Raw genomic sequence first — 15,644 nt, forward strand, 5'->3', positions numbered from 1 at the left:
CACACTGTGAGCCTTGACAGTGGCCTGTAGTGACCAGAAGACAAGCTGGCCTCCCCCTGGAATGACCCTCCATCTGCCAGGTGTTAAGAGTCAGTTGGTGGATGGAAGCATTCGCCAAATTTAGTATTTCTTAGAGTGATCCTCTATTATTCGTGAGATAGCAGGTGTCTAGAGCATTTGCCTTTTTGAAAAAGCATCCCAAAGTAGTAAGAAGGCTCTTTAGGTTTTAGACTCTGAATTACTTAAAATCTGAACCCAGCTCTTTAACCTTGCAAAATGTGGGTAACGTTCAAAGCACCTCAGTCTTCTCGTCCATAAAACAAGAATAACACCAAAATCTTTAGCCTGTTTGGATAATCTGATGTTTTAAAGATTTATCATAATAATACCTGTTTTTCAAGATTATAGATTAAAGATAAGTGTGAGATGAATAGCAAAGGTCAAAAGCGATGGTCACCATTATTAATAATCATAATGAGGGCTGTAATTTTATTCAAACTGCCTTGTTGGAAATTCGCTGTGGAAGTTCACAGCCTCCCATCAGTGGAAAGGATCTTGGTGATCATCCAGGTCCGCCCCATCACTGGAGGGAGGGAGGCCTGAGGCTGTCACACCACCTGGAAGTGGCAAAGCCCGGACTAGATTCCACCCCTCCCAGAGGGAATTCCCGTGAGCTGCTCATGCCATTCTGACCCCCCTCTGTGGCCTGTGTGCCCCTTTCCAAAGTGCTCATCGGGCCAGGTGATCATTTTCTTCTCTCCTCAAGTACATCTGGACACCGTATTAACATATCTCCCCTTATTTCCAGAGTACAAGCCCAGGTTTGTCCACACTCGGCAGACACGTTCCTTGTCAGTTGAATTTGAAGGCGAAGTATATGACATAAACCTGGAAGAGGAAGAATTGCAAGTGTTGCAGCCAAGAAACATTGCCAAGCGTCATGACGAAGGCCACCAGGGGCCGGGAGGTCGCCAAGCCGCCAGCGGTGGCCATGGGGATGCCACGTTGGCCAACAGTGGCAATGCTGTGGGCCTTCCCACCACCGTCCGAGTGACCCACAAGTAGGGACGCTTTATGTGTTCACAAGTGTTGAGTTCAAAGTCATCCCCACGTAGCACCACTACTTGGTCCCCATACAAAATGTCACTCGGCGATATGTCCGAGGGCTGGCCCACATAACAGTGGGAGTTAAAGGAGCAGTAAGGAGCCCAAACACTCATAGATTTGGGTGTGTGCTTTGGGTACAATTTCACATTAAGGCTGATCAGCTGAGGATTTAGGCAGAGTGGTTCTGTCACATCTTCCTTAGCAGGCATGGAGCTCTGCCATTAATCAGTCACCTTCGTGGGCATCCAGAAAGCAGAGGGAAACCACTGGCTGCACTGGTCAGGGGTTCTTCATGGTGCATGGTTACTATGGCTCAGAGCAGTTGCAGTCACGGCCTCGGAAATTACACAGAGACCAAGGGAGAACCATGGGCCCTGGACAAGGTCCCAGAGAGACACCGTAGGTTGGGAATGGACGTTAGATGCAGAAGTACCTTACCTGTCCAGATCCCAAAGAGCAGGGGGGCCTCGGAAGTCATGGAGACGGGAGGGCGATGGTTCCCCTCAGCTTTAATGGGCTAAAATCAATGGACTCTCTTGACAGAAGTAATTTCTTTCTGGCTGTATTAGCAAAATCTTTGTTTTGTCTTTCATTTCATCACTTTGGGCAGGCAGGGTACCATGAGCCATACCAGACATTTATCCCTGGGACTGGTCTCCAGGTGCCTGTCACTGTTCAGAGATTTGGACCAGGATTTGTTTCTCTCACATACCGATCACCCTCACGTCCCACCAGCTTTTTATTGCTGGGCTGCCTCTTCGCTTCAGACGTAACGGGGTACTTCAGGCAGGCTTTTATAAAGAAATAAGTGGGATGAGCGACCCACAATTCTAACTGGATTTTGTCAAACAAGTCATTTCCATTATAACTGTGAAAACCTCATTTTTTTTCCCTACGATATTTGATGGGGCTTTCAAAGCTGGCATTTTGGGGTTTTATCTTTTCATGGGGATGTGAACATTGAGAGCTGCCCTGAAGGGTGATCTGGTGACCGCTCTCTGACAGCATCCTTTGCCCACCGGCAGCCAGGAGACATTCCCACGTACACTGGCCTATGGCTCAGCTCCAAACTATAGCTTGTATCCAAATCGAGCATTTAGAGGACAATGAAGTTCCCTTTGCCATTTCTAATATTGTTGTGAATATTAGAATATAGACCTATTTCTAATGCTTCTTACTTGTTTTTACAGGTGCTTTATTCTTCCAAATGATACAATCCATTGTGAAAGAGAACTGTATCAGTCAGCCAGAGCGTGGAAGGACCACAAGGCATACATTGACAAAGAGGTGAGCCATGGCCGTGTGCCCAGAAGGAATATTCCCAATGCAAGCCTGGCTTGCCAGTCCTACTGGTGGTACATGTTGTGTGTACCTCTCGCCGTTTTATAATTATGTGAAAAATAGAACAGTAAGGTATTTCTCATTCTCCAGTGATACAGCGATAGTCCTGACTGAAAACAAAATAGAAAGTGAGAGAAGAACGGGGTCCCAGAGAGATGGCGTAGGTTGGGGTGGATGTTAGATGCAGAAGCGCCTCACTTGCCTAGATCCTGAAGAGCAGGGGGGCTTGGATGTCACAGAGACGGGAGGGGGGTGGTGCTCCGGGAGCTTCTGAAGTCGCTGTGAGAAATTAATTCGGTTATGGAAGAGACACCTGTCAATGTTCAGGATGAGGCATCAGTTGGAATACAGAAGGAGGTATATTCTATGCTCAGTTTGTTTCCACATTAATTATCGTCTCAGATGAACGGCTGTAATTATGGAAAACAGAAAATAAGGTGAAAAGAAAGGTACTTAGCACAGAAAATCCTTAGAAATGTTATTGTTGAGGTGCATGTTTTCCAGATTGAAGCTTTGCAAGATAAAATTAAGAATTTAAGAGAAGTGAGAGGGCACCTGAAGAGGCGGAAGCCCGAGGAGTGCGTCTGCAGCAAACAGAGGTGAGCGTGGAAGCAGCGGCCTCCCAGCCGCACTCCGTTTCTGCACGGGCTACAGTGATTAGCACCGGGCCTGTTTCTCTCTTTTACCAATAGAAAGATTAATACAATGAATTTATTATCATATATTTGTAATGACCTACATTATTTAGGTCAAAGTGTCATAAACCTACATAAATAGGGAAGAAATAAAAACTGTAAGTAAGTCCCATTAAGCTCAGATAGTTACAACAAAGTAACTGTTGTATTTTTATAAAATAAACTCTGTAACAAATGCATGATTATGAAGACTCACTTTCTCATCTTCTTCTTGCAGCTATTACAATAAAGAGAAAGGTGTAAAAAAACAAGAGAAATTAAAGAGCCATCTCCACCCATTCAAGTGAGTATTACAACTCTGTTTCCCACATTTGCTGGGAGCAAAGGACTGGGTGCTAGGCAATTCTGAAAGGCTTCAGGGACTCTTGTGTGGCCAGGGAGCCTGCTTGGAAAAAAGTGGGTTCCACTGGGAAAGGCACAGAGCCCCAGGACTTGAAAGCAAGCCCACACCTTGCCCAGGGAGCATGGCAACACCAAGGGCTCCTCTGGGGGAGCCGTGAGCAGCCCTCTAATTCTGTGTGCGTTCTCACTGGTGGATGCACGGTCACTGGGTTTTACTCTACACACAGCTTGACTCTCTGTGCACAGTGACTGGGAGACAGCCTCTCCAGACGAGGTCCGTGTGTTCTATAGAGCAGCCAGGCATTGTAGTGAATTCTGAAAGTTGGAGGATATGCATGGTTTTTAAATAATAGTAAGTTTTGCAAGGAAAAGGGATTTACTATTTGAGTCTCAACAAAATGTGAGCCCTTCTGGTAAAAACAAAATAATTTTTTTAAAAAAGACAATTCTTCCCAAGCCTATATTGCCAAATTTGTCAAAGACTTTTAGAAACCTTGAAATGGAAGCCATCGAGAATTCAGCTGTTGAGGTCCTGGCTGACAGGTGCTGAGCCACCAAGCAGTTAAGCCATTTATCCAGAGAGGTAGCTAGCAGAACCTGCTGATTCACATTGACATTTATTGGCATCAATGTTTACCTGTAAATAAGGAATGAAACGCTGATGCTGTTAAGGCTCAGTAGAATTCTGAAAGAGCAATGAGTTTGTCCCCCACTATCGGTAGATGATATTTGAGGGCCTCTGTGGAAACTAAAGGTCATCTATTATTGTATATCTATTATCGTGTGTGTGAATATTTGTGCAAAGTTCATAACAATACTCCTATTTTTAACCAAGAAGGTGCTTTCTGGTCATTAAAAAAATCCCTTCTATGGACATAGGGAGGCCGCTCAAGAAGTGGACAGCAAACTGCAGCTTTTCAAGGAGAACCGCAGGAGGAAGAAAGAGAGGAAGGAGAAGAAACGCCAGAGGAAGGGGGAGGAGTGCAGCCTCCCGGGCCTGACCTGCTTCACGCACGACAACAACCACTGGCAGACCGCCCCGTTCTGGAGCCGTGAGTCCCCTCCGTTTCCTAAATGCCACGGTGCAGAGACACAGCGACTCGTGTCACAATTACTCGGACGAGGAATTCAGTCACATGCAGCCAGGACTCTAGAATCATCTAAGACAAGAGCATCCTGTTGTTTCCTATACTGGCAACTAGAATCATTTTGCCAAAAATGACTTTTTTTGTTAGAGTTTTTTTTATTTTGTTTGGAAATACAAAGCTGTCCCTGAGTTTTTCTCCTGATATTTTACATACTACCCAGCCCCTCACAGAGTTCCTGCCCAGGAAAACTGCTCTACAACTAAACAACTAAATAATGGGTGAACAAATTTGCCCCAGATATATGTCGCCTGTGCTCTATTTCAAGTGTATACTGTTAAGTCAGGGGTATCAAACTCATTTTCACCAGGAGCCACATCCACCTCACAGTTGCCTTCAAAGAGCTGAAATAACTTTAGGACCGTATAAATGTTACTGCTCCTTAACTATTAAGGAGGTGAAATTACATTCGGCCCTTTGAAGGCAACCTTGAGGCTGATGTGGCCCCCGGTGAAAGTGAGTTTGAGACATCTGATCTAAGTATAATAAGAGGAAGTAAAAGTTCCTTAAACGCAGGAACCATTTCCTACTGAGTCTCAGCCTCTTCAGCACCCAGCACTGTGCTTGCAGAGTACCATTAGGGACTCCACAAAATGTCTGGTTTTACGTGAAATTGCTAAGGAAACAGAATAATCACAGTAGTGCACTTTTGAAATTAATGCTTATAGGTGCTGTAGTGGTCCAGGGCACAGACAAATAACACCCTAAATTCTATAGCATTTTACCTGATGGAAAGATTACCATACCGTGGAGTAGCTGAAACTCCACTCCGGTTAGTGTTTCTCAAACTGGAATTCAGAGACATTCAGGAATCCCAGGCTATTCTTAGAGGGATCTAGGGCCTAACGTGAGGATTTTTCCTTTATTTTTCCACAGCAATGCTTCTTATTTTAGTGTCCATGTTGCATTTACGTCTACAGTCACATGAAGGCTGAGGAAACTCTTGAAGGCATAGCATGTAACTTTGAACGTGCATTCCTGAAGCAGAATATAGGGATCTCTGGGGGTCATTCCAATGGCCAGGGCTCTATTCTCAGCCAGGCCTTGGGCTGAGCCCTATAGACACAACAATGAACAAGATGTACCTCTTCTCTGCCCTCATGACTCTTACATTCCAGTGGGAGGGGAGGTGTCATAAAAAGAAAAGTGAAATAAAATAATGACAAGGTGTACTGATGCTATAAGGAAACAGTGATCTTCAAGAGGGTGGAGACGATGGGCCTTCCTGAAGAGGTGAACTTAAGCTGAAACCTAAAGGGTCCAGAGAAGCAGCTCATGTGAAAGGGGGTTGTGGATGGAAGGGTCAGTGCCCCAGGCAGATGGAATAGCAAGAGCAGGGGTCCTGGGGAAGGAACAAAATCTGTTGTCTCAGCACTGGCAAGCCTCTTTGAAGATGAAGTGTTTGGGAAACATGAAGTTATAGTTTGCTCATAACTTGTGTGGGAGGTGCCTCCGACTCTGTCAGCATCTCCCCATCTGAGCGGAGACCATCCTGCCCAAGACACCACCATTTCTGACTTCAGCCTCTGCAGAGCCTCCTATGTGTCCCCCAGACTCCTCTCTTGCTATTGCCAATCTGTTCTGCTCAGAGGATTTAGAGTTATTGTTTAATGACATCCTGCTTTCCTTAGGCTAAAGAGCAAAACCCTTAACATGTCTAACAAAATCCTTGATATGTCCATGGCTACTCTGGCCCATTTCCTTCCAGGCCCACCTACATCAGCCACTCAACTGCTCTCTGCCACAAGCATCCTAAGCTCAGGGCCTTTGCACACACCGTTCCTCCCCCTGAAAGGCTGTGACCCTACACCCACCTGAATCCCTCCGCCTAGCACAGACCATACTCACCCTCAGAGTCAACTGTAACATTACTGCTCACAGAGACCTTCCCTGTGCCTCAGATGATGTTAAGACCCTTTTATACACTCTGTCAGCCTATTTTTTCTCCATAGAACTTAACCACATTTGTAACTGTACAGTTTGTAGGGATGTTTTTAGTATTTTGCTTTTGTTTTTGCTTAACATTTGTATCCACTCCTACATGTAATTTTCTCAAGATATGAGACCAGACCATGTCTGGGAGATGCTGTACCCCCCGCACACAGGAGATGCTCAGTAAATATTAGGTGAAGGAACAAGCAAATAAACAAATAAGCAAACCACCTAGTCCAAGATCAAATCAACTGATTTCTCACAGCACATCTGTATAGAGAGGGAGGAAATATAGCTATTTTTAACATCTACCCACAGAGTGAGTACTGTCAAGAAAGAAAATGTAAATCTTGAAGCGTAAAAATAAGGCAATGTGGGAATAGCTAGCCCACCTCCATTTCTCATTCTTTCTGTCTTGTTCTCTTTTTTTTTTTACCAACAGTGGGGTCTTTCTGTGCCTGCACGAGTTCAAACAATAACACCTACTGGTGTTTGCGTACAGTTAACGAGACACATAATTTTCTTTTCTGTGAGTTTGCCACGGGCTTTTTGGAGTATTTTGATATGAATACAGATCCTTATCAGGTGAGTCACTATGTTTTCATTCTATGAAGGTTATTGAAAGTAGAATAACAGGAACATGGGCTTCAACATTCTCTCCCGGCTTTTCGTCCACAGCTCACGAATACAGTGCACACGGTCGAACGGGGCATTTTGAACCAGTTACACGTACAGCTGATGGAACTCAGAAGCTGTCAAGGGTATAAGCAGTGCAACCCAAGACCTAAGGGCCTAGAAGTGGGTAAGGAAAGTAATTTTATTTCTGTGTTACCTGGAAAATTCTTGGTGTTGTCGAGTTTCCTGCCTTCTCGATGTTTACGTGCACAGACACAAACGGTTTAGGATGCTCACAGGGGAAGCTTTCCAGGAGATTCCAAACACGATTTCTTCTCTAAATTTAGTTCTGGGTGCATTCATGAAAAGTTAAACACACCAAAAGATTTGGTGAGCCTTTTGTTCCAATCTCCCCTACAGGACTTCTGTGAGTAAACCCCAGTTTCATACTGACGCATCCATTGGAAGATGAGATTAGAGCACTGGGGATTTCTTTGTTATTGCTGTCAGCAATCGTCGATATACTTTAGGTAAACCAGGATATCCTATTTTTTTAAGAGTACCCTATTTTTGCTTATGACAGCTTGGGGCTCCCCCGTTGCACCTCTGCCTGTGACACAGTGACTTGATTTCTTTGGCCACATTTTCCACCTGAAACTAGAGATATCTGAGCCATTCATTGACTTGGGATCTAACAGCACAAAAGGGCCTCTGTGGAATCAAGCAGATGTCCCCGCCTTGGTCCGCAGACTTAAACTAACTTATTTCTCCTCTGGCTCATGGGGATGCATTGTCTGTCCCGCAATTGAGGAGAATACTCATAATTTTCTCATAATTTGTACAGTAAAGGTAATACCAGCTATCCATAGAAGGAAGGGGAAAGAGCTGAAGCTGGCCAGGGCCGTGGCATCAGCGTAGCGTACGACCAACAGGGTGCCGAGCTGGGCACACAGGCCATGCTGCCTGTTTGTGGGAACCTCTGCTGTGCAGCTGAGTCCTCTGTGCCCTTCGCAGCCTGCACCTCTGTGGGCCCCGCTCAGAGACAGAGGTCAGCAGCTCCCTGAGTCATGTGACTTGAAAGCGTCAGGGGGAGCCCTAAAAGGGCCAACATCACCACCTGTCATTTCCACCATCATAGGATCCTGAAGGACCTCAAGCTGTGAGAGTCCCATAAGAAATCGTAAGTCCTGTGAGAGGGGCCCCATCTCAGCTGTCCGTCAGCGCTTCTCAGTTCACGCCCTAGGGAAATGAGCTGCCAGTCAGAAGGGTCCGGTCCTGGCTTGCAGACTAGGTCGGGTCACTGGTCACTGACCCCACTCCACTCAAATCTTTTCAGATATCTGCTTATCTGTTGACCTTTTCCTCAATTCTTGCAAAAAAATAAGGAGAAGAAAAAGCCCACAAAGGCCTGGAAACTAAACCAACTCTTAGAGGCACTGGAAATACTACACCAAGACACTTCTCCCCCAAAGAACACAGCACTCTTACTGGTGATGACATAACCACTCTCCTCTGTGAAACCTGACCGAGCGATTTCACGGCGGAGTGACTCACCCAGTGGGCCCACGGACTGCTGTGGGCCTTCACGTGGTCCTCCCCGCTTTCTAGACGGTTCCTGACAGAGATGATTATTGGCCTTTTTTCCCAAGTGTTTTGTCTAAAAATAACCAAAGTGTAATTTCTACTGAGACTCAAACAGACTTCCGGAAGCACTGTCTGACTGCTTCTACACGGCCTCTTCTCCTTTCTCAGTCCCACTCATCTTTCGTATGAAAACTCTGTGTGTTTTATCTTTAGCGTTTGTATTTGTAGCTCTCGATCCTCATTTTGAACCTGTCAAATAGAAAAGCTCTGTTGGACTTCAGCACTGTCTGTATTTGACACAATATGTTTCTTTCTAGGATTTTAGATGTGCGTGGAACACTACGTAGTGAATGATTTTATGAGTCCTAATGCTAACATAAATTACTCTTGTCTTTTCCTATATCAGGAAATAAAGATGGAGGAAGCTATGACCTGCACAGGTATCCACACTTTTTTATTCTCCCTGGCAGCTTCTTTCCCATTAATTGCATGCTCCAGCCATTCCCACTAATTTCTGTTTCTGACCACACTGCATAGAGTATAGCCAGGTGCATGCGCGTCCCGACAGCACGCACCACCACCTCATGTCGTTGATTGCAGATGTGTCCTTTTGTTTTTAAATCAGCTCACTGTCACAACAAGATGTCTCAGAGCATTTACTCACCCCTCTGTTGAACGATGCTTTTAAGTGTGGAGTGAGTGAAGGGGGGAAACAAAATGACCTGCGGGAGCCCAGGGGAGAGGGTGGGAGAATTGCGTCCCTCGTGGTGCTTACATGTTGATTTGCTGCAGAGGCTTCACGGAAACTGGTTAGAAATTTTATGAAATCTAATGTCAAAAACAAAAAAAAGAGTAAAAGGAATTTTAAGAGCATTCTTAAGCTGAAGTTGGAGGAAATAGGAGAAGTTCTTGGTTAACAGTTTTTAATTAACTTTGCTGGTGAAAAGCAGCGGTTGGTACAATTTGGACAGCTCTCAAGGCAGTGTTAGTGATCGGAGAGAAGGTGCTGGGGTCGGGGACAGGGTGCCAGGAGTAGCACATGCAGAAAGGTCTCAGCCTCACGTGGAGACGATGCTGCCTGAGCCACAAAATTTCATGAAGAGGCCTCAGCCCAGTCACCTTATCTCCCTCCAACCCCCACTCCCATCCTTCTTACCTCTTCGTGCTCTGGAGGGGCACCCAGAGGCCTGGTCGCCACGTCACTTGGTCACCCAGCTTTTTCTTGCCCATGTTCCACTCCAAGCATAGACCTTGGGCACGTTTGTCAGAAATACGCCATGTGGGGCAAGAGTTACCACCTCTGTTATGGGGAAACTGAGGTGCGATATGTCAGCATATCGTTAATGAATCCGCCTGGAAGAAAAACTTCCCATCAAAGGCACGTGGACTTAACTGGTGCCATCCATATCGATATTGTCTCAGAAACAAAAAAAAAATACTGGTGTTTCAGGGCCACCTGGCCACCCACAGCCCCTGCCCAGCCTCCTAAGCTGTGGTCTCAGATCCCTGCTATTAGAAGACCAGTCCACGGTGAGACCTGGAGTGAAACAGTAGGAAAGGTGGTGGGATGATAATAACAAATGAAATGAGGAAAGCTGGACTTTTGAGGTTCCTTGATAACATTTTTATGTCTTTTCTTTTTCTGTTCTCTCTTGTCTCCTTTCCTCTCCTCGCTCTGCCCCCACCCCGACCCTGTGTCACCGTAGCCCACGAGGGCCAGAGCAGAAGAACCCACTCTTAAGCTGGTCTCACCCAGGATACGGGCTGACGAGGTAATACCACCCCCCACTGTGCACCAGCGCTGTTTCCTGGGGGGCACTTCAGATGCTTCCAATGAGTGACATTTTAAATGGACCTAACACTAAATACTGACTCTACAGTTATTTTATTATGGACCCAGACTCTACAGCTAAGGGATTTTCAGGGTGGCCTTTTCTACATGTGTCCTGAGGGAGGTGAAGGGGTTATTTAGGACAGTCTGGTCAGAGCCTAGTCAGCATTTTTCTCCCTCAAGTCATCCCTGGACACCTTTGAGGTGAAAAATGCTTAGTTATTGCTCTCCAGTCGAAATTAAATGCAAGCCTCTGGGACTCTCTCCTTCCTTGATCTCTGCTGCCACCTCTGCACAGGGCCAGACAGTCATTTCTGAGGTCGCCTGGTGCAGCTTTGATAACCTGAGTTGTTGATGGCGCCCCTTCTCTGCTCACGTGGGAAACTGTTTGTTCAGGGCGAATACCTGTTGCTTTATTTTCCTCCTAAATTTCTTACCAAAGGACAGACCTAAAGATGCTCTGTAACTCACAATGACTGGCATTTTCATCATCTACCATTCCATCATTGGTGAGGCAAACTATCTCTCCATCATAATCCATGCTGCAGGCAGGAAATCATGGGACAGGATTACTGAGAGCATTTACCTGTCACACCTGGGGACTCACCGGACACCCAAATGCAGTGTTTGATGTGACTTTCCCCGCTTGCTGTGTCCTGTTGGGAGTCCAATGGAGCCAGTGCAAAACCGGCCGTTGTGTGCATGGAGCTGCCGGGAAAACGGCCGTGTCCAGGCAGGGGTTCCCAGCACGCAGCCCTGCAGGGATGACGCTGTGCGGGGCTTCAGATGCCTTGGTTCTTAACGATTCTGATTTTTCTAGAAAACTAATTAAGATGCACTTTTAATTGTGAAACTTCATTTACAAATGCCTTTGAGAAAAATGATGGCATGCAAATCTGAAGAATATGAAATTTGAAAATTCAAGTGTACTTTAGAAAATGTATCTCTTATAAGATGGACTAAAGAGTTTTCAAACTGCCTTCAGTTGTGTGGATTTTGAAAAATTAATCCTCAGATTTATTTAAAAGGTCTTCAAAAAGCAGGTCTGTTTCCCACTCATCATTGTGATTTTTTGTGTATTTTGTGCTGTGGTGTGTGTGAGGCCAGCGCAGCCTATTCGCTGTCCCTGACACTGGGCATCCTGTGGTTAGGACAAGCTCGGAGTAAGGACACAGCCTGGAAAGTGGCCCCCATGACTCAGAAAATCATCTCTGGCTTGAGTTGAAAGCAACAATCTCTGTTGCAAAATAGTGTAGGATCTACAGGTTGCTGGGATGTCGGTTTCTCCCATTGCCTATGACAGATGCTGCTGCCCTCTGCTGTCCAACGAGAGCTCCTGGCAGCCAGTGTGTGTACAGCTGGACTTCCGAGTAGATAGTCAGGCCTTGGCAGCCTAACACCACAGGGCTGCTTCTTGATCCTTCTGTGCCAGACCCTGCAGGCCAGCGGACCCCATCCTGCTCCACCCTCAGCAGCTGTGCTCCCGTCCACTTGCTTTTGCTTCTTTGATTAATCTCCCCTGCAGCCACAGTCCATGCGTGCCTGGCAGACGAGTGGAGGTGACGCAGCTGTGTGTTAGGAGCTGTACAGTCCTGTGGTTAGAGTACAGACGCTGGAGACAGCCTGGGCTCAAACCCCGGCCTTGCTTGTAGGAAGCCGAGACCAGAGTCTGGCATGTATCAAATCCTAACAACAATGGGCATTATTAGTAAGGTGTGCTGGGGTGCGCAACATTTAAATGAAGGAGACAGTATGTGAAAGGGGATAAGTGATGTTATAGTTTCAAAGCATGGTACCAAATTTCATGAGAAACACAAAAAGAGATATTATTCATCAGCACCACCACCATCTCCATCATCACTCGTTGGTAACCAGGTTTCCACACACAAATCCACTGAATGGCCGGAACCTCTCAGATCACTGCCCTCTCCTGTTCACCCTAGTGAAGCTTCATGTGCTTCTCTTCTCGTTCACATCTCAGGACTCCAGTTATTTCAAGCTGCCTTGCTAGCACTGCTAGACCCAAGAGATGGGTCAGGGTCAGGGTTTGGTGTTATAGGGACAGGAAGTGAGATCAGCCTCCCAAGGTGATGGGGGGTCTTAGGGTACAAGTTGTTCAGATGTGGATCAAAGAGCCAGGGTCACTGTGTGCAGTTCTGTGTTGTGCACCCTGCAGAGAAGCATGATGTGAAGGGACAAGTAGGCACAGGAACGCAGCCAGAGCTCTGCTACACAAGCCACACCAACTGGTGGGGTAAGTGTTTCTTCACACCACGTGGCCACCCTGGTCAGGACCAGAGTTGATCTAAGCTCCATATCTGAGCTCTAAAAGAATGTTCATAACTTGGCCTTACTTCTGCAATAGGGATTCAAATCCATATGCTTTATTTCTTGTGCCACAGAAGAGGAAACTAAAGCGTTGCATTTTTAGAACTTGAAGATCTGCCCCAGATGGAAGAATGAAATTTACCTTTTTTTTCAATCTTAACCATCTTCATAACTATATTTCAAACATCATCTTTTCTTTTTTATTAAAGTTTTTTAAGATTTTATTTATTTATTTTTAGAGAGGGAAAGGAGGGAGAAAAAGAGAGAGAGAGAAACATCAATGTGCAGTTGCTGGGAGCCATGGCCTGCAACCCAGGCATGTGCCCTGACTGAGAATCGAACCTGCAATGCTTTGGTTCGCAGCCCATGCTCAATCCACTGAGCTACGCCAGCCAGGGCTGAAATTTACCTTTAAACAACTTCAATATATAGGGGGGAATGACAGGAAAAAACTAATCCTTTTCATCCATTTATTAAAGAAAAAAGGAAAACATCCAAATTACCACCTCTATGCAAGGTGCTGCCTTCAAGGCCATAGACCAGCCTATAATCACCACAGAGAATGCAGAGCACTTTAACGGAGGAAGACTCGGTGCCAGGAGCCACAGGACAGCCCCTAACCCAACCTGAGAAATCAAGGGGTGCTTTCCAAAGGGGCACCATTTAAGCTGCATGCTGATGGCACAGACTAGAAGTCTGTCCTCCTGAAAGGGACAGTTTTTGCAAAGGCATGATTCAGTTGGAGGATTGTGATCAATTCAGTGAGGGTACAAGGGAAGGGAGAAGACAGCGATGAACTGAAGAGGTCAACAGCCTGTTTTATGAAGTGTGTTGTATGTACGGGGCGCATATATTTTCTCTTTCAAACAGGGATTTTTTTATCTTGGAAGGGGCACTATAATATTAAAGTTATGTAAATTTGACATATGTCTTTACTGACCAGTGAATTGGTCAGTAGATTTATAAAATATATTTAAAAACTATTTTCTAACCTAAAATTCCAAAAATTCTGGACAAATGCTAAACAGTTGATCAGGATGCCGGTACAACAGACATAAGCGAGGATCATCCTGGGCAGACAGGACAGTTTGCCTCCTAGTGAGGAGCTGTATCAGAGGATTTGGTCTTTATCCTGAAATCAACAGGGAGATATGTAAGAGTATTGAAGGAGGAGAAAAAACAGGGAGTGTTTGAGTTGATCGGATTAGGTCACATAAGTAGTGGTGAGAACAGTTTTGTGGGCACATTGGGCACGGGTTCCAGCTATATCGCTTCCCGGCCTGGGGACCCTGTGCTCACAGTGCCGTGTAACCTACTGTGTTTCGGCACTCTCCTAAGTCATTTAATCATCACAACAACTTTGTGAGGTAATACTATTCTTATAGTACTTATTCTCCACTTAGCATTTTACAGATGAGAAAAGTGAGGCAGTGAGACTAAGTAAACTTCACAAAATTGTGTGCCCGATACCTGGTGGCATAGGTCGTCAGACGCAGGGGTCTGGTTCTAGCACGTGCTTTTGGTCTCTACACTTTACTGTTTCGCTTGGGAAATTTACTTGAACTTTTTATGACTTAATTTTATCACCTATAAAAAGATGATAATAGTACATACACATAATAATAATATGCATAATAATACATAAGGATTACGTGAGCTAACCTGGAAAGTGATTCACACAAGCCCAGAGTTTATGTTATTCTATGATTGATGTTTCGTTGAAAATTTAAGACCCATATAAAATTCCACTTCAGCCTAAAACATGTTGCCCTGACTAGCGTGGCTCATTTGGATAGGCATCATCCCACAAAATGAAAGGTCACTGGTTCGATTCCCAGTCAGGGCACATACCTAGGTTGTGGGCTCTGTCCCCTGTCAGGACACATATGAGAGGCAACCAACAGGTGGCTGTCTCTCACATTGATGTTTCTTTCCTTTTCCTTACCCTCTCTCAAACAAACAAACAAACAAGCAAACAAATAAATAAATATTTTTAAAAATAAAATGTTTCAAGCAGCATGAAAGTCACTCGTGATACACACTTAATTTAGTTCCAAATATTGGAAACCCTGTGCCTTCAGAAAAACATTCAAAGAGAACCCAGAAAAACGTGGAAGGACTTAGCAGAAAAGAATGGATAGATTAGTGCAGACATTGCTCAGACGATCTCAATTTTGAAAATCAAATTATCGCCCTCAGAACAAAAACTTGGGAGAATAGCCAAATTAATTAAAATGTCCTTCCACTTAGCAAAGATCAATGAAACTATAATGCTTTATGAATTTCCGGTGGACCTGTCCCTTGCTCCTTGAGATTGTAGGCACCTGCCCAGGTGAAATTCAAAGCCTGCTGCCGAGCACAGGCACCCAGAACCATCTACAGAGGGGCTCTGTAATGGAGGGGCTCCCACAGTGCTGAGGAAACCCAGAGGACGGAAGGGCTTCGTGGAGAGGTGATGCTCAAACTGACTAGGGTGATGAGGCAGAGAAGCACATTCTAGAAATAAATGCAAGTGCTGAGGAGGAAGCAAGGCTGGTACTTTCAGGAACTGGACGTTGTTCCATGAGGCTAGGACACAGCGGGTGTGGAAAAAAGGAGGTGAGCAGGCCTGGAAAGCTGGCAGGATTCCAGCAGTCTCTGCAGACGCTGTCCTTTCTGCTTTTTATGACACCAGCGTCTCCTGTTCCAGCACTGTTCCCACGCTTTTGTGCTCTCCAAGTTACC

At 45.5% G+C, this 15,644-nt stretch overlaps 1 protein-coding gene across 4 annotated transcripts in view; it reads left to right on the forward strand.

The window, feature by feature from the left end:
• Positions 1-15,644, forward strand: part of SULF1 (sulfatase 1) — a 155,693-nt gene that overhangs the window by 133,138 nt on the left and 6,911 nt on the right. For all 4 annotated transcript variants that reach the window (XM_045861204.1, XM_045861206.1, XM_045861207.1 and 1 more), the window contains 9 exons: positions 809-1,061; positions 2,298-2,394; positions 2,953-3,047; positions 3,361-3,426; positions 4,365-4,537; positions 7,005-7,147; positions 7,241-7,364; positions 9,168-9,201; positions 10,468-10,533. In XM_045861204.1, coding sequence (XP_045717160.1) covers positions 809-1,061; positions 2,298-2,394; positions 2,953-3,047; positions 3,361-3,426; positions 4,365-4,537; positions 7,005-7,147; positions 7,241-7,364; positions 9,168-9,201; positions 10,468-10,533 — 1,051 coding nt within the window. The remainder of the gene's footprint in view (positions 1-808; positions 1,062-2,297; positions 2,395-2,952; positions 3,048-3,360; positions 3,427-4,364; positions 4,538-7,004; positions 7,148-7,240; positions 7,365-9,167; positions 9,202-10,467; positions 10,534-15,644) is intronic.

Source organism: Phyllostomus hastatus, unplaced genomic scaffold (assembly GCF_019186645.2).
Source record: "Phyllostomus hastatus isolate PE091 unplaced genomic scaffold, TTU_PhHast_1.1 phas_scaffold_21, whole genome shotgun sequence".
Classification (NCBI taxonomy): Eukaryota; Metazoa; Chordata; class Mammalia; order Chiroptera; family Phyllostomidae; genus Phyllostomus; species Phyllostomus hastatus.